Source organism: Mus caroli, unplaced genomic scaffold (assembly GCF_978045245.1).
Source record: "Mus caroli unplaced genomic scaffold, Mus_caroli_1 scaffold_3, whole genome shotgun sequence".
Taxonomy (NCBI): domain Eukaryota; kingdom Metazoa; phylum Chordata; class Mammalia; order Rodentia; family Muridae; genus Mus; species Mus caroli.
Genome location: NW_028227258.1, coordinates 76,303,980 through 76,321,983, shown reverse-complemented (window position 1 = coordinate 76,321,983; position 18,004 = coordinate 76,303,980). Strand labels below are relative to the sequence as shown.

The 18,004-nt window shown below is 41.1% G+C and overlaps 1 protein-coding gene across 4 annotated transcripts in view; it reads right to left on the bottom strand.

Annotated features, from left to right (window-relative positions):
- Positions 1 to 18,004, bottom strand: part of Fhip1a (FHF complex subunit HOOK interacting protein 1A) — a 252,082-nt gene that overhangs the window by 75,133 nt on the left and 158,945 nt on the right. For 2 of the 4 annotated variants that reach the window (XM_085835794.1, XM_021158436.3), the window contains one exon: positions 14,758 to 14,981. The exons of the other annotated variants lie outside the window; for them this stretch is intronic. In XM_085835794.1, the coding sequence (XP_085691920.1) occupies positions 14,758 to 14,862 (105 nt within the window). In that variant the 5' untranslated portion in view covers positions 14,863 to 14,981. The remainder of the gene's footprint in view (positions 1 to 14,757; positions 14,982 to 18,004) is intronic. 4 annotated transcript variants of the gene reach the window in all.

Below are 18,004 nucleotides of genomic sequence, written 5' to 3'. Positions count from 1 at the left end.
ATGTTTGTGTCACTGTTCTTTTCCAATAAGGAAAAATGAAAATACCATTGACCCAGATGGTCAAGAAGAAGAAAATTATAACCAAAATATATCACCATACAATATACCTACTGTTAGGTAAGTGAATCATATTATCGCACACAAATTATATATAAATATTAATGAAGTGATTTGCTAAAGAGCAAACATAGGGGCTGGAGAGACGGCTCATCAGTTAGGAGCACGGGCTGCTCTCGCAAAGGATCCAGATTCAGTTTCCTAAACCCACATAGCAACTCACAGCCTTCTAACTCCAGTTGCAGCAGATCTAGCCCCTCCCTGGCCTGTGCAGGTCCCAGGCACACACAAGATGAACTTTCATACTTGCAGGCAAACACTCATGTGCATAAATCACAAACATTCTGAGAAAATCAAACAAGGTTGGGCATAGCAGTACATGCCTGTCATCCTAACTTGGAAAGTGGATCACAAGTTCAAGACTAGCATAGATGACATGTCTAACAAATCAAAATGGGAGGGAAGGAAGAGAAGGGAACAAAGACAAATGAGGTTTTAAGATCAACTAGTTCTTTCCTGTAATTTCCTGTGAATTTATAATGTAAATCTAAAAGATCAAAATAAGAGAGGTTATTTTGTATTAATGTATAAAAAGAGAAGGACAATACTGGGATAAAGCAATTATTGCAAGTCCAGTTCTCTAGAATGCCTAAATAATATAAACTTATAAATAGGGATATATATTTATGTCACATATATTTAAGCAAATATTTATTGTGCATCTAATATATGTATATAATATACAGCAAAACAATTCATACAACCATAAATCACTTCTTCAGACTAAGTAACCTATATATGCATATATGTATGTATGTGTATATAGTTAATATATCATTTATATATAATATATACCTACTATTGTTATATATTATATATACATATACATAATATTGATTCCAACTCAAGAACTCTACCACGGAGCTACAATCCCAGTCCTATTAGGAAACACCTTTAAAAGAGAACTGAGCTGGGTGTGTTGGCCCATGTCTTTAATCCCCAGCACTTTGGAGGCCAGGCAGGCAGGTCTCTGTGAGTTCAAGGCTGGCATAGACTACACAGTGAGTTCTAAACTAGCCAGGGCTACATAAAGAGACCCTGTTTGCGAGAGGGAAGGAAAGAGGGGAGAGGGAGAGAGAAGAGAACAGAGAACTTTATAACTGAACATAAACGGTGTGGCCAGTTTTTTTTTTTTAATTATGCCTCTCTCTCTCTCTCTCTCTCTCTCTCTCTCTCTCTCTCTCTCTCTCTCTCTCTCTCTGTGTGTGTGTGTGTGTGTGTGTGCACGCACACACACACACGTGTGAGTGTGAGTCACTGAGCACCCACGTTTAGCAAGTGCTGACTGCTTCTGTGTCCATGTTGTTACCAATCCTGAGCCTTGCCTCTCCTCTGGGTAGAGCCTTTGCAGGCTCCCTCTCCTTCCTGTCCCTGCCAGCAGACATACAGTGACCTGCTTTTCAGGTGGACTCTGAGGCCACACTCAGGACTGGCTCCTACCCTAGCAGGAGCCTTCAAGGTTCCTGGTAGAACTCAGTCTGCACCCAACTGCCAAAGAGCTTCTATCCAAAGCGGCCAGGTCCTCCAGGTTGCTGCAGACTGACTCCCCACGTGACCTGGGCTTTTCTTGTCTTTCCCTTTGTTCTCTGTCTTCACATCACTGCCATCAAACCCTCTCATTCTTGTGCCTGTGTCCTCTGCCTGCTGCCAGTTTTACCCACCATTCTGACTCTAACTTAGACTGGTGGGAGGTGAAATTCAACACTGGGGCTGCTGCCTACAGTGCCTCCTGCAGGCCTGGCCCTTGCAGGCACTGTCTGCTCTGACATACTCAAGCAAACCTCGGCTAGGACGTGTACCATAGCTGCAGGCATTCTGGAAGAGTCATAGTAGGGGAGAGAGTAAAACCAAACAAAATATACTTGGTAAACATTTTCTTTTTCTTTTTTTTTTAATTATTAATATTTTTATTACATATTTTCCTCAATTACATTTCCAATGCTATCCCAAAAGTCCCCCATAGCGCCCCCCACTTCCCTACCCACCCATTCCCATTCTTTTGACCCTGGCATTCCCCTATATTGGGGCATATAAAGTTTGCAAGTCCAATGGGCCTCTCTTTCCATTGATGGCCGACTAGGCCATCTTTCGATACATATGCAGCTAGAGACAAGAGCTCTGGGGTTCTGGTTAGTACATCATGTTGTTCCAACAATAGGGTTGCAGATCCCTTTAGCTCCTTTGGTACTTTCTCTAGCTTCTCCATTGGGAGCCCTGTGATACATCCAATAGCTGACTGTGAACATCCACTCCTGTGTTTGCTAGGACCCGGCATCGTCTCACAAGAGACAGCTAAATTTGGGTCCTTTAAGCAAAATCTTGCTAGTGTATGCAATGGTGTCAGCGTTTAGAAGCTGCTTATGGGATGGATCCCTGGATACAGCAGTCTCTAAATGGTCCATCCTTTCATCACAGCTACGAACTTTGTCTCTGTAACTCCTTCCCTGGGTGTTTTGTTCCCAATTCTAAGAAGGGGCACAGTGTCCACAAATTGGTCTTCATTCTTCTTGAGTTTCATGCGTTTAGCAAATTGTATCTTATATCTTGGGTATCCTAAGTTTTGGGCTAATATCCACTTATCAGTGAATACATATTGTGTGAGTTCTTTTGTGATTGTGTTACTTCACTCAAGATGATGCCCTCCAGGTCCATCCATTTGGCTAGGAATTTCATAAATTCATTCTTTTTAATAGCTGAGTAGTACTCCATTGTGTAAATGTACCATAATTTCTGTATCCATTCCTCTGTTGAGGGACATCTGGGTTCTTTCCAGCTTCTGGCTATTATAAATAGGGCTGCTATGAACATAGTGGAGCATGTGACCTTTTTACCGGTTGGGACATTTTCTGGATATATGCCCAGGAGAGGTATTGCTGGATCCTCCGGTAGTACTATGTCCAATTTTCTGAGGAACTGCCAGACTGATTTCCAGAGTGGTTGTACAAGCTTGCAATCCCACCAACAATGGAGGAGTGTTCCTCTTTCTCCACATCCTCACCAGCAACTACTGTCACCTGAATTTTTGATCTTAGCCATTCTGACTGGTGTGAGGTGGAATCTCAGGGTTGTTTTGATTTGCATTTCCCTGATGATTAAGGATGTTGAACATTTTTTCAGGTGCTTCTCTGCCATTCGGTATTCCTCAGGTGAGAATTCTTTGTTCAGTTCTGAGCCCCATTTTTTAATGGGGTTATTTGACTTTTTGGAGTCCACCTTCTTGAGTTCTTTATATATATTGGATATTAGTCCCTTATCTGATTTAGGATAGGTGAAGATCCTTTCCCAATCTGTTGGTGGTTTTTTTGTCTTATTGATGGTGTCTTTAGCCTTGCAGAAGCTTTGTAGTTTCATGAGGTCCCACTTGTCAATTCTCGATCTTACAGCACAAGCCATTACTGTTCTATTCAGGAATTTTTCCCCTGTGCCCATATCTTCAAGGCTTTTCCCCACTTTCTCCTCTGTAAGTTTCAGTGTCTCTGGTTTTATGTGAAGTTCCTTGATCCACTTAGACTTGACCTTAGTACAAGGAGATAGGAATGGATCGATTCGCATTCTTCTACATGTTAACAACCAGTTGTGCCAGCACCATTTGTTGAAAATGCTGTCTTTCTTCCACTGGATGTTTTTAGCTCCCTTGTCGAAGATCAAGTGACCGTAGGTGTGTGGGTTCATTTCTGGGTCTTCAATTCTATTCCATTGGTCTATTTGTCTGTCACTATACCAGTACCATGCAGTTTTTTATCACTATTGCTCTGTAGTAGAGCTTTAGGTCCGGCATGGTGATTCCACCAGAGGTTCTTTTATCCTTGAGAAGAGTTTTTGCTATCCTAGGTTTTTTGTTATTCCAGATGAATTTGCAGATTGCACTTTTTAATTCGTTGAAGAATTGATTTGGAATTTTGATGGGGATTGCATTGAATCTGTAGATTGCTTTTGGCAAGATAGCCATTTTTACAATGTTGATCCTGCCAATCCATGAGCATGGGAGATCTTTCCATCTTCTGAGATCTTCTATAATTTCTTTCTTCAGAGACTTGAAGTTTTTATTATACAGATCTTTCACTTCCTTAGTTAGAGTCACGCCAAGATATTTTATATTATTTGTGACTATTGAGAAGGGTGTTGTTTCCCTAATTTCTTTCTCAGCCTGTTTATTCTTTGTGTAAAGAAAGGCCATTGATTTGTTTGAGTTAATTTTATATCCAGCTACTTCACCGAAGCTGTTTATCAGGCTTAGGAGTTCTCTGGTGGAATTTTTAGGGTCACTTATATATACTATCATATCATCTGCAAAGAGTGATATTTTGACTTCATCTTTTCCAATTTGTATCCCTTTGATCTGCTTTTGTTGTCGAATTGCTCTGGCTAGGACTTCAAGTACAATGTTGAATAGGTATGGAGAAAGTGGACAGCCTTGTCTAGTCCCTGATTTTAGAGGGATTGCTTCAAGCTTCTCACCATTTACTTTGATGTTGGCTACTGGTTTGCTGTAGATTGCTTTTATCATGTTTAGGTATGGGCCTTGAATTCCTGATCTTTCCAAGACTTTTATCATGAATGGGTGTTGGATCTTGTCAAATGCTTTTTCCGCATCTAACGAGATGACCATGTGGTTTTTGTCTTTGAGTTTGTTTATATACTGGATTACGTTGATGGATTTCCGTATATTGAACCATCCCTGCATCCCTGGGATGAAACCTCCTACTTGGTCAGGATGGATGATTGTTTTGATGTGTTCTTGGATTTGGTTAGCAAGAACTTTATTGAGGATTTTTGCATCAATATTCATAAGGGATATTGGTCTGAAGTTTTCTATCTTTGTTGGGTCTTTTTGTGGTTTAGGTATCAGAGTAATTGTGGCTTCATAGAATGAGTTGGGTAGAGTACCTTCTGTTTCTATTTTGTGGAATAGTTTGTGAAGAACTGGGATTAGATCTTCTTTGAAGGTCTGATAGAACTCTGCACTAAACCCATCTGGTCCTGGGCTTTTTTTAGTTGGGAGACTATTAATGACTGCTTCTATTTCTTTGGGGGATATAGGGCTGTTTAGATCATTAACCTGATCTTGATTCAACTTTGGTACCTGGTATCTGTCTAGGAACTTCTCCATTTCATCCAGGTTCTCCAGTTTTGTTGAGTATAGCCTTTGGTAGAAGGATCTGATGGTGTTTTGGATGTCTTCAGGATCTGTTGTTATGTCTCCTTTTTCATTTCTGATTTTGTTAATTAGGATGCTTTCCCTGTGCCCTCTAGTGAGTCTGGCTAAGGGTTTATCTATCTTGTTGATTTTCTCAAAGAACCAGCTCCTTGATTGGTTGATTCTTTGAATAGTTCTTCTTGTTTCCACTTGGTTGATTTCGCCCCTGAGTTTGATTATTTCCTGCCGTCTACTCCTCTTGGGTGAATTTGCTTCCTTTTGTTCTAGTGCTTTTAGGTGTGTTGTCAAGCAGCTAATGTGTGCTCTCTCTAGTTTCCTTTTGGAGGCACTCAGAGCTATGAGTTTTCCTCTTAGAAATGCTTTCATTGCGTCCCATAAGTTTGGGTATGTTGTGGCTTCATTTTCATTGAACTCTAAAAAGTCCTTAATTTCTTTCTTTATTCCTTCCTTGACCAAGGTATCATTGAGAAGAGTGTTGTTCAGTTTCCACGTGAAGGTTGGCTTTCTATTATTTATTTTGTTATTGAAGATCAGCCTTAGTCCATGGTGATCTGATAGGATGCATGGGACAATTTCAATATTTTTGTATCTGTTGAGGCCTGTTTTGTGACCAATTATGTGGTCAATTTTGGAGAAGGTACCATGAGGTGCTGAGAAGAAGGTATATCCTTTTGTTTTAGGATAGAATGTTCTGTAGATATCTGCCAGATCCATTTGATTCATAATTTCTCTTAGTTTCTCTGTGTCCCTGTTTAGTTTCTGTTTCCATGATCTGTCCATTGGTGAAAGTGGTGTGTTGAAGTCTCCCACTATTATTGTATGAGGTGCAATGTGTGCTTTGAGATTTACTAAAGTTTCTTTAATGAATGTGGCTGCCTTTGTATTTCGAGCATAGATATTCAGGATTGATAGTTCCTCTTGGAGGATTTTACCTTTGATGAGTATGAAGTGTCCCTCCCTGTCTTTTTTAATGACTTTGGGTTGGAAGTCAATCTTATCAGATATTAGAATGGCTACTCCAGCTTGTTTCTTCAGACCATTTGCTTGGAAAATTGTTTTCCAGCCTTTCATTCTGAGGTAGTGTCTATCTTTTTCTCTGAGATGAGTTTCCTGTAAGCAGCAAAATGTTGGGTCTTGTTTGTGTAGCCAGTGTGTTAGTCTATGTCTTTTTATCGGGGAGTTGAGTCCATTGATATTAAGAGATATTAAGGAAAAGTAATTGTTGTTTCCTGTTATTTTTGTTGTTAAAGTTGGCATTCTGTTCTTGTGGCTGTCTTCTTTTAGGTTTGTTGAGGGATTACCTTCTTGTTGTTTCTAGGGCGTGGTTCCTGTCCTTGTATTGGTTTTTTTCTGTTATTATCCTTTGAAGGGCTGGATTCGTGGAGAGATAATGTGTGAATTTGGTTTTGTCGGGGAATACTTTGGTTTCTCCATCTATGTTAATTGAGAGTTTGGCTGGGTATAGTAGCCTGGGCTGGAATTTGTGTTCTTTTAGTGTCTGTATAACATCCGTCCAGGATCTTCTGGCTTTCATAGTCTCTGGTGAAAAATCTGGTGTAATTCTGATAGGCTTTCCTTTATATGTTACTTGGCCTTTTTCTCTTACTGCTTTTAGTATTCTATCTTTATTTAGAGCATTTGTTGTTCTGATTATTATGTGTCGGGAGGTATTTCTTTTCTGGTCCAGTCTATTTGGAGTTCTGTAGGCTTCTTGTATGTTCATGGGCATCTCTTTCTTTAGATTTGGGAAGTTTTCTTCTATAATTTTGTTGAAGATGTTTGCTGGTCCTTTGAGTTGAAAATCTTCATTCTCATCCACTCCTATTATCCGTAGGTTTGGTCTTCTCATTGTGTCCTGTATTTCTTGGATGTTTTGAGTTAGGATCTTTTTGCATTTTACATTTTCCTTGATTGTTGTGCCAATGTTCTCTATGGAATCTTCTGCACCTGAGATTCTCTCTTCCATCTCTTGTATTCTGTTGCTGATGCTGGTATCTATGGTTCCAGATTTCTTTCCTAGGGTTTCTATCTCCAGTGTTGCCTCATTTTGGGTTTTCTTTATTGTGTCTACTTCCCTTTTTAGGTCTAGTATGGTTTTGTTCATTTCCATCATCTGTTTGGATGTGTTTTCCTGTTTTTCTGTAAGGACTTCTACCTGTTTGATTATGTTATCCTGTTTTTCTTTAAGGATTTGTAACTCTTTAGCAGTGTTCTCCTGCAATTCTTTAAGGGATTTTTGTGCTTCCTCTTTACTGTCTTCTACCTGTTTACCAGTGTTCCTTTGTATTTCTTTAAGTGTGTTATTAAAGTCCTTCTTGAAGTCCTCTACCATCATCATGAGATATGCTTTTAGATCCGTGTCTAGCTTTTCCGGTGTGTTGGGGTGCCCTGGACTGGGCGAAGTGGGAGTGCTGGGTTCTGATGATGGTGAGTGGTCTTGGTTTCTGTTAGTAAGATTATTACGTTTACCTTTTGCCATCTGGTAATCTTTGGGGTTAGTTGTTGTCGATGTCACTGTTTAAAGATTGGAGCAGAAGCTGTGTTCCACTCACCAGCAGTCTCAAAATCCTGTGGCGGGGGTCGTGGGTAGCTGGTGGTACGCCAGAAGAGGCCTGTGGTCCTACTCAGGCCAGTTTTCTGCTTCCCTAACTAATGCAGTCTCAGGTCCCGCGCCCAATTGGATTGGAGCAGAAGCTGTGTTCCACTCACCAGAAGTCTTAAGATCCTGTGGCTGGTGTTGTGGGTAGCTGGCGAGTGTCAGCCGACCCTGCGCCCTAGCTACCCCGGTGCTTTTCTGACCGGAAGAGGCTTGTGGCCCTACGTAGGCCGGATTTCTGCCTCCCCAACCAAAGCAGTCTCAGGTCCCGCGTGATTGGACTGAAGCAGAAGCTGTGTTCCACTCACCAGCAGTCTCAAAATCCTGTGGCGGGGGTCGTGGGTAGCTGGCGGGTGTCAGCCGACCCTGCGCTCTAGCTACACCGGTGCTGGTCCGGCCGGATGAGGCCTGTGGCCCTACTCAGGCCGGTTTCTGCTTCCCTAACTCGGTAAACATTTTCTTTACAAAGCAAGTTTACCTTATTAAACTGAAAATAATATTTAATAAAGTGGTCAGCATATGATAAAAGCCCATACTTGTGAATTAAACCAGTTCAGTTAAAGGCAATAGATGCACTCAACATAGCTAAGTGTCCTTTTCATCTTTCATATGCATGAGAGAGGCAGCGAAGATGAGCCTAGGTCTTATTTAATCCCATGTATAAATTAACATAATTTAAAAGTAAACACAAAACGAACAGTGTGAACAATGGATTTCAAATTACCATCAGATCAGCTACACTTAACCTAACAGCTGAATTTAACCTAATTTTAAAGCCGTCTGACCTTTAGATATGAGTGCTATTAAGGGTACGATTTTTAAAGAACATCAGATATTCCCACCCTTGGTCCCTAATATGGCCCCATCAGTCAGTGATAATGGGCTTGAATATTAAATACTGATGAACCCTAAATAAGAAACAAAGCAAAGGTCCATATTAACCACATAATTCTACCTCAAGCTACCAGATGGTTTATTCTTTGTGATAAACACAAGTGTTTCTCCGCCAGGAGACTGGGTTCAGTCAATCTCACTGTTGGTCTATGTCTTCCATAAACCTGCAATTGTGCCACCTTGACTGGGGCATACTTATTTCAAGAGAGTCACGTGAAAAAACTCACAGTTCCAAACCCTTTGGAATTCTAATTTAAAGTGGCATTTGTGGAAAAAATAAAGTTACTAAGCAACATTTTTTCATTGCACAGAAGGGGAGAATTTAACTGTCATGGGCCAAATTATACTTTATGTACCAAACAACTACACTGTGTCCTTGCTCATTACTTAATGGCTGAGTCTTTCCATTTGAGACATTCCTTGAGTACCTGTCTCTACAGGGTCTTACCAGGGCTGCAAACCAGCTGCCTGCCTGCCTGCCTACCTTCTTTCTTTCCTTCTTCCCTTCCTCCCTCCTTTCTTCCCTCCCTTCCTTCAATCCACCCTCCCTCTCCCCTTTCCCTCCTGTCTGCCTGCCAGCCTTCTCTTATTTTCAGAACTGGAGATCGAACCCAGGGCCTTGTCTTACACTGGGCACATGCCCTACCACTAAAGCTACATCCTCAAGCTATTGTTTGTTTTGTTGTTGCTGCTGCCTGTCTGTTTTGGCTTTTAAGACAGAATCTAAGCCAGCTGCAGTAGCCTAGATTTGCTATGTAGCTCCAGATGATCTTGAACTTGAAGTCTTCTTGAGTAGCTAGAATTGTAAGCATGTGCCACCATGCCTGGCTTTCTTTCGTCTAACAGTAAAACTATAACACCCTTGTAAAATAGGTTTACTTACTCCACTTGCATGATATCAGCTATATCAGAAGCTGCACAGGCTTGTCTGAATCAGGGATTTTAAGATATAATAAAGGTGGGGTGTGGCAGTGCACACCTTTAATCCCAAGGTTTAGGAGGTAGAAACACAAGGACCAAGAGCTCAAAGCCATGTGAGCTACGTGAGATTGTTCAGAAAACAGAACGCTGGAGACACAGGCCCTACCAGGAAAGCTATTACTGCTGTGTTGCTAAGTGACACAAATGTCTGCCAATATTTTCTTGTTATTTGTTTACACCACTGTCAGTTTTATTCAAAAAAAGTTTCTTTTTGCAGGGATCAATAGGAGTGTGGGGGGGAACAAATCAGGGTAATAAGAGGTGAATATGATAAAAATACATATTACATATATGAAAGTACCATAATGAACTAATTATGATGTATAATTAATACACACTTCTTACTTGTGGTTTCTCTTGCTGTGATATTCACCATGGCTATAAGCAACTTGGGGAAGAAAAGGATTCTTTCATCTTACAAGTTGTAGTACATCATCCAAAGCCAGGGAAAGAACGGAAGGCAGGAACTGGGAGGTGGGAACTAAAGCTTAAGAACACTGCTTACTGCTGTGCTCCTCATGGTTTGCTAAGCCTGCTTCCTTATACTACCCAGGACCACCTGCCCAGGGGTGGCTCTACCCACAGTGGGCTGAGCCTTCCTTACATTAATCACTAGTTAAGAAAGGGATGGCCCCCAGACAAGTCTTGTGGTGACATTTTTCTCAATTGTGAGTCCCTCTTCTCGAGTTACTCTGTGTCAAAATCACAGTAACCTAGCAGGGCCATTTAAAAAAAAAAAAAAACTCATTTCCTCTGTCTACAATAAACAGAACAGAACAAGATCCACACAGACACACAGTGTAAGAATGCCATAAGACAAACAAGACACTTTAAAGACAGAATTTTTTTTTTGAGTACAGAATTTTCAGTAAAAAGAAGACCTAGCTTATTTATTAGATGGATGGAAATATAATTTTTGTTGTTTTCTTATTGTTTTGAGAAAGGGTCTAACTATGTAGACCAAGCTAGCTTAGAACTCACTAAATAGCCTAGTCTGACTGTGAACTCTTGCTCTTCCTGTTTCTGCTGCCAAGCTAGTAGAAATACAAACATACACCACCTTGCCTAGCTTCCTCCCATGCCACCACCACCTCCTCTGTCTCTCTGCTTGAAACAAGTAAGGAGACAATGACTACTACAAGGTGCATGCAGTCACAAAGTACAAGTGTGCCATGAGACATAACCAGGGTAGGTGGTTTCATTCATCTGCCTGTTTACTTGAGCAGTTTATTGACTGGTAGCTCAGTGCTTCCTTCCATTTGAACCCTCTTGCATGCTGAAAATTCAAAGATACAGAGGCGATAAAAGCAATAACCTGCCTTATTATACAATGTTCTTGTAAATGACTAAGAATTCAACATAAGTACATACTCCTTCTTATCGCTGAAGGTAAGTCCAAAGATCCTCCTGGAAGCAGATTATACAATGGTTTAAAATTAGTGTATGGTTAAACTGGCTTCCTAAACTGCCTGGCTCTTCTAACATGTTTCTGGTTCGCTGCCTTGCTGTTCAAGGGTTTGCTGAGCATCTACAATATGCTGTACTAAATTATGGTAGCAGAAATACAAATGAGTCACTAACACCTCTGATATTGAGGAGCTTCACAATGGTGATGGTAAGCAGATGCTATACAGACCACTACAATGTAAGGTGGCAGATGGGACAGTAAAAGAAAGCCTGGGTGGGGTGCAGAGTGAAAGCATGAAAGTGTCTGGAAGAAATGATGTTCCAAATGTGTCCTGTAGAAAGCAGCACTTAACTGAATGAGGGAACATGGCAGCAGAAGAGCAGCAAGCACTTCAGCACACAGGCATGAAGTGACAGGACATTTGCCAAGGATAATGGCAGACACTAATGTCAAGAAAATTCAATTCTGGATTCTCAGAAGCTACTTCAATTCTGGAGTCTAGAATCGAAGCTAGAATCTAAGGAATGGTCTGTGCCGTCCCGGCCTGTGGGTGGTCACAAGCCACTGGAAAGTCCAACTAGAGGGATCTAGATTTTAGGTCCATTTGTAACTTAAGGTAAAAGATGACCACCCGAGAAGGGGAGAGGAAGCATGGGCCAGGCACAACTTCCTAAACCTCCATTCTCCAGGGTCACCATTAGGGAGGAGGCTTCTCCTGGTTGTCTGTGGTGCGCTCCTCAGCTATGACATCACATCCAGGGGCATTTTGGAAATTCAAGTGCAGTACCAGGCAACTCAAGACCTCATCCCTGGAATGATGGACTGCCTTGGATGTGAGCTGTGCCAGATACAGAACTAAATGCCCTAGACAGTATAGGCCAAGACAGAAAGCAACCTCCCTCACCACCCGCCCTGTTAGCTCTGCAACTCAAGCTCTGCAATAGTAGGGACTCATAAATAGTACAACAGAGCCTGTCAAATGCATGTCAGTTATGTTGAATTTATACTGAAGGATCCTAACACAGATGGATTCTAGATAGCACAGACTTTTGCTGCCTTCATTTTTCCTAATTTATGGTAAACAAAAGCATTGTACTGAGCAGTTAAGTGTACTGGCACACTCCAGTAAATAAAAGGTAGCTGTTTAGTCCTGACTGCGCCACATTCCGAGAGGCCTTTCAGGTTTTCTTGATTGCCTCGGGGGAGTTGGGGCTGGAGTCCCGGCAGGTACAAATGTGCACAAGTCAGAGTTTAACTTGAGTTGGCCTTTATTCACCCCAGCAGAAGCCACAGTAAAAAGCCAAGGTATGCAAGTCCAGAAATGAATTCACAACAGCCAGTCCTGACAGCAGGAGGGCTCCATTCCCAGTCCATACCGCTTCCTTACTTGAAATTTTTTGCCATCCCAACCTTCTTTTTCACCAGAAAAAAAAGTCAAAACAGCATGTATTACCAATATTCCTCTTGAAATGTGTCCTTCCTCTGCCATCGAAACTTCTTCCACAATCAAGCTGCTTAGACTGAGGCTTCCTCCACCACTCCCACCTATGCCAGCCCTGACTCGATTCCTGTAGCTGTCCCTCCTAGGATGCTCCAGGGATGCACTTGAACTGTTGGCTAACTCAACCTCTAAGGGGAAACAGCCACTTAGACACCCACCTGAATTAACTTCTCAGCCAGTATTTTCATTCATATAGTTAATGGAAAGGTTCCCGGAACCTCTGTAGACAGAGACTGATGGCATTTCCCAGATTTATTTAGAAGGAAAAGCCAAGTCTAAAGAAATTAATAAAAGGTCCTTTCTTTTTGTTAATAAAGAAACCCTAGCCAAAGTTACAGAAATGGTTGGACCATCATCAGACAGGCTCACACTTCACAGTGGGAACTGTTTAACGACTAACATCATTCCCTCTAATAAGATAGTCTCATCTTCAGCTCTGTATAGTTCAACAGGAGGGTGCTAAGCACCTGCACCGTGCTTCAGATAACGCACAGTGTCTGATAATGTCAAGGCCATTCATACTGGGTATAGAAATGACCAGTAGAATTCTAGAACCAGTATTTACTCTCAACAGTATGAAAACAAGGCAGACACATTTCTGACACAGGACATTCTAGCAGCACTCCAACTGCTTTGGATAAAGAGACAGAACTGGGCAGGGCAGATGTACCTACACACCATCAGGAGGTCAGGGTCTCTAAGCCCAGCACCCAAAGCCAAATGGATCACATCACAGTAACCTCAGGAGGAAGGTTCATAATCAAATGTATTATATGCAAACTCAGGAGGCCCCAGGGCAAAGATTTCACATTTAAAAGATAGGCTTCACCAGTCAAATGGATGATAAGCTGAAAATGCCAGCAGTATAGCAATCCACTCTAAAAATAGACACAAATATTTAAGTAAATCAATAACTGAGTATATAGTGATACACAGATACACTGTGCATAGTATATGCACAAAATAATAAACACGTTCAAACAGGTATCTCTCAGGGTTCACGGGCCTACTTTGGAGCTGCTGTTTTAAAATGCTTTAAAACGTGCAAAGCCAAAGGTAGTTATCTAATTATCAAGAATCACCCTGAATTACTTTCTTTCTTATAGGAGTGGTGTCCTCGGTACCCACAGTAAATCCATTAAAATGTGAACAATAACTCAGAGTAATGGAAAAGCACAAAAAATCATGGAAGCTTTACATCGAGCAGTGAAAAGCAACTACAAGATGGGAACAACCCAGAAGCAGAATTGATTTTGCTCTTTTTTGATCTAAACTGTGTCCCCCTATAATTGCTGTGATTTACAGGCTCGGGAGTTTAACCCATGTGTTATTTCCAGACACAGGAAGGAACCTGGTAGTCATTAAAAAACTGTCACATAAATAGCCACTTACCAGCTCACCTGGGGAGTATAACGTCAGACAAGTAGAAAAAACAAAAACAAACAAACAAAAAAACCCCCACCGATTTTGTTTATTTTACTCCCCGCAAGCTTTCTGTGGAAAGGGGCAGGCTGGTAAATTTTCTAAACATACAACCCTTAATTACCCATACCAGCCGATCAGAGAAAAGCTACAGAGAAGTCAGAATGAATCATCCATAGAAACTAACGGGCTTAGAAAAGATGATTCACATACAGCCAGGTACTTGTTCTTACACTGTACAGGGCTCACAAGGCTGACGATGGCCAAGCACTGAGGTCAGATTCACCGGCTTTGGACTCAAGAGACTGAGATCTCTGTACCAATGTCAGGTTTGGTAATTCCTTGGCTGCAGAACCTCCAAATGGTCATTTAACCCATTTTCTACCAACTACCTTATTGGTTTCTGGAGAAGATTAAATGATATAGAAGATTTGAAGTTTTTAGCATAGTACTTAGTAAATACTTCATAAACAAGTCCTTTGTGAAAACTGTGTTTTTAATCAGATACACACTGTTGGAAATCAGGAGGAAAAAGCTGCTTTTCTCTTGACTGAAAGGGCCATTCCCACCCAGTGTTTCAAGAAAGCCAGCTAGCTGTCACAGAGTAGGAAATCTTGGTTCAGTGTGACAGAGGCTGGGGAGTGCTGACAGCAGCATAAGACATGGAGCTCATATATTACCTGTGCCCAGTGGTTCTTAAACACAATCATGCATGTTTCTGGGTCAACTCCCTTCAGGCTCACAGCCTGCTGGAGTTTGCTTTCTGTTGAAACCGATGACATCATAAACCTTTGACGCTTTTAAGTCATATTTAATTTTCAAGAAAATGCCATAAGCAGTGATTAACTCCAAGTATCATGTTAAAAATGTAATTTCTTCGGTCTTCATGGTCATTTTTCAAAACCTGTAATGACAATAATAAAAAAAATGCATCTTATGTTCATATATTAAACTAGACACTAGCTATTAAATTTAAATAAAAGGATAGACAAAATCCAACACAAAGAGTAGCTATATGACAGTTAGAGCGTATTATCTATATTCAACCTAAAACATCTCCTAGTCCCTCAGCTTGTTACTAAAAAATTGTAAACTAAGGTGCCACTAACCTATGTGCATGTATTAAACAATTATGGGGTTTCTTCTCTCCATTAAAAGCATTCATTATCCACAAATTATTGAACCAAATCACCCAAGTTTAGTTTCTACAACTAGGTCAGAACTGTGCTATTGACTTTCATCAAAGTTTATGAAACACAGAGTAATAAGAAAACTGCAAGTCAACAGTCTCAAGAAAAATAGTTTTTTGACCCATGGGTGAGCTTTAGAGGCTACAGCCCAGGGAATAGAGGGTTTGCTGGGCAAATGGGAATAGTCAAGTTCAGATCCCAAGCCTACAGAAGAGCTTGGTTGGTGCTGTGCCTATCCATCCCAGCACTCAGGAAGCAGAGATGAGAATCCTTACTGCAAGCTGGCCAGCTAGATTAGCCACAAGAGTAGTGTCTGGTTTCAACTGAGAGACCACACCCTACCTCAGTTAATAAAGTGAAAAGTGATCGAGGAAGACCCATAGCATCAACTGCTCATTTTTACATGTACACAGGCACACACACCAGCACACACATAAGCACACACACATGCACGCACACACACACACATGTGAACTAGAATACACACACACACACACACACACCATCTAGACTCCTTGACCCAATACAGTTGAGTTTTGTTGTTTTGTTTCTCAATAATTTTATAGTGAAATTGAAAACATTTGAGCTACAAGAGATCCTACATCACCAAAAGAAAAAAAAAAATAGAAGGAAGGAAAGAAGGAAGATTGAGTCTCAATCATTTTATGGCTATAAAGTAGGTGAAGGTTTCTGGTTTTTCTAAAATACAATAGGAATCCAAGTAACCCTGACAAACTGGTTAGGAGTGACCCATCCAAAACAAAAAAATAGTGTGGGAAACTTATAAATAAAAAATGAATTGTGTGGATGAAATATAAAGAAAATCTAGCTATGATACTATCTTCATTGGAAAAACTTAAGGTCACAGACTGTGTCCTGAATCTGTAGGAGTCTCTGACAAAAGCAGTAAGACTTTAGTACTATCCAGACAGTTCAATCAGCCCAGAGAAGGACTAGGGAGAGCTCACAATAGCATTTCTTTCAGTGTACAGACTGGAGAGAGTCCTGAAGAAAGTGATTACAGTTATCAGAGAACCATGCTAAGTCCTCAGACTTGGGTCTCCATGATGGCTCAGCAGTAAAGAAGCGTGCAGCCAAGCCAGACAACCTGGGCTCAATACTCAGATTCCCACGCAGTTGAAGGAGAAAATCTGAAAAGACTGTAAATTATCCTCTGATCTCTTTACACTTTCCATGGCATGCACATGTGTGAGTGTGTGTGTGAGTCCGTGTGCACGCAAACACAGATAGAAGACAGACAGACAGTCAGTCAGTCAGACAGATGTGAAAAATACCTGCAGACGTGTGCAGGTTTGGAGGAGCTAATTTCAATGCATAAGAAGGATGTCGCAAAGGGAACAGTGATCAGTTGTTCTCCTCCACCAACCACAAAAATGTGAGAGCAGATCTGATACTGACTCAAGCTGGATTTCTAGGAAAAGCTCTTCGTGAGTATAGAATTAAACACAAGAAAACATGAAACATTCAAAAGCAAGAACTCCTATAGGTGCGAGGACAATTCAAAATAAAAGGATTTTTAAAACAGGGGTTAGTCATAAGAATGGAGAGCTTGCAAGAATAATTATTGCGAGTATGGTTTTATAGAAGAATCAAAGAGCAGTAGTGTACTGAGCTATGCAGCAAGGAAGGCCTATCTAAGGACTACAGTCACATACTTGAGGAAAACGGCCTGTGAAAATTTCCATAGTCATGTTTACTGTAGATATATTTGTGTTCCCAAACCTGTATTTGCTAATAATACAAATGGGCGTTTTCCATGAACACTGTCCGCCAATGGCCATGGCCCTTGCCACAAGCAGCTGTGCTTCATTGGATCCAGCTGATGGTTGAAATAATGGGAGCAGCAGCCCCACATTTGCAGACCACGGACCACAACTCCTGGTCTCCTTACTTGGCCTAGGATACCTGACTATTGTTTATCAATGTCTAAGTTTGCAGCTGTGTGCTTAGTGATAAAACCGGATTATGAGTCAACGTCCTCACCACCCTAAGCATTATACGCCTAAGACATCACCAATACCTTTATCCAGAGGCTATAGTGATAATGAAGACAATCAAAGCACCTAGTTTATCCCAGAGGTTGAAAAACTGCAAGACATCTTAAGATGCTTTCCAACTCCTGGATTTAAAAGTCCTTCTTCAAAGCAAAGAACAACATCCATCCTCCTAATTGCCTCTGAGTAAAGAAAATGGGAAGGGGGAAGAATGCTGTTATCTAAGGTGCTTTAATACAGCTCTCAGAGAGAACTTATATTTAGAATTCTCAGAGATGGAAGAATGCAATCCAGAGGAAAAACATCTTAGCCAAGGCTCTGCGCTTACAAGTCAGCTTTGATAGAAGTAGAAATAGATATGTCTCTGGCTCCCAAGTCCAGAGCACTTTCTAGGACGTTATACTCTTCTTAAGGGCTGCAGTGCCTCCCTGACCTGACTCCCTCAGGTTATCCATCTTTTCTAGGAAAACGCAGCTCCACTGGTTTATACTTTTCCAATCACACTTTTTAAGATGGGGGGCTTGCAAAGATTCAAACTGTGTCATGGATATAGAAACAACAGCAAAAATAAAACTTGGGAGAGAAAGAAGAAATGAAGAAAGTTAGATAGTCTAAATTAGAGACAGAAAAACCTGTGCCAGAAGATCCTCAACCTAGCCACAAACACTACAAACACACCCGATGCTTCCATTCCCCTTTGTCCAGCTAGCAGAGAAGTAAAT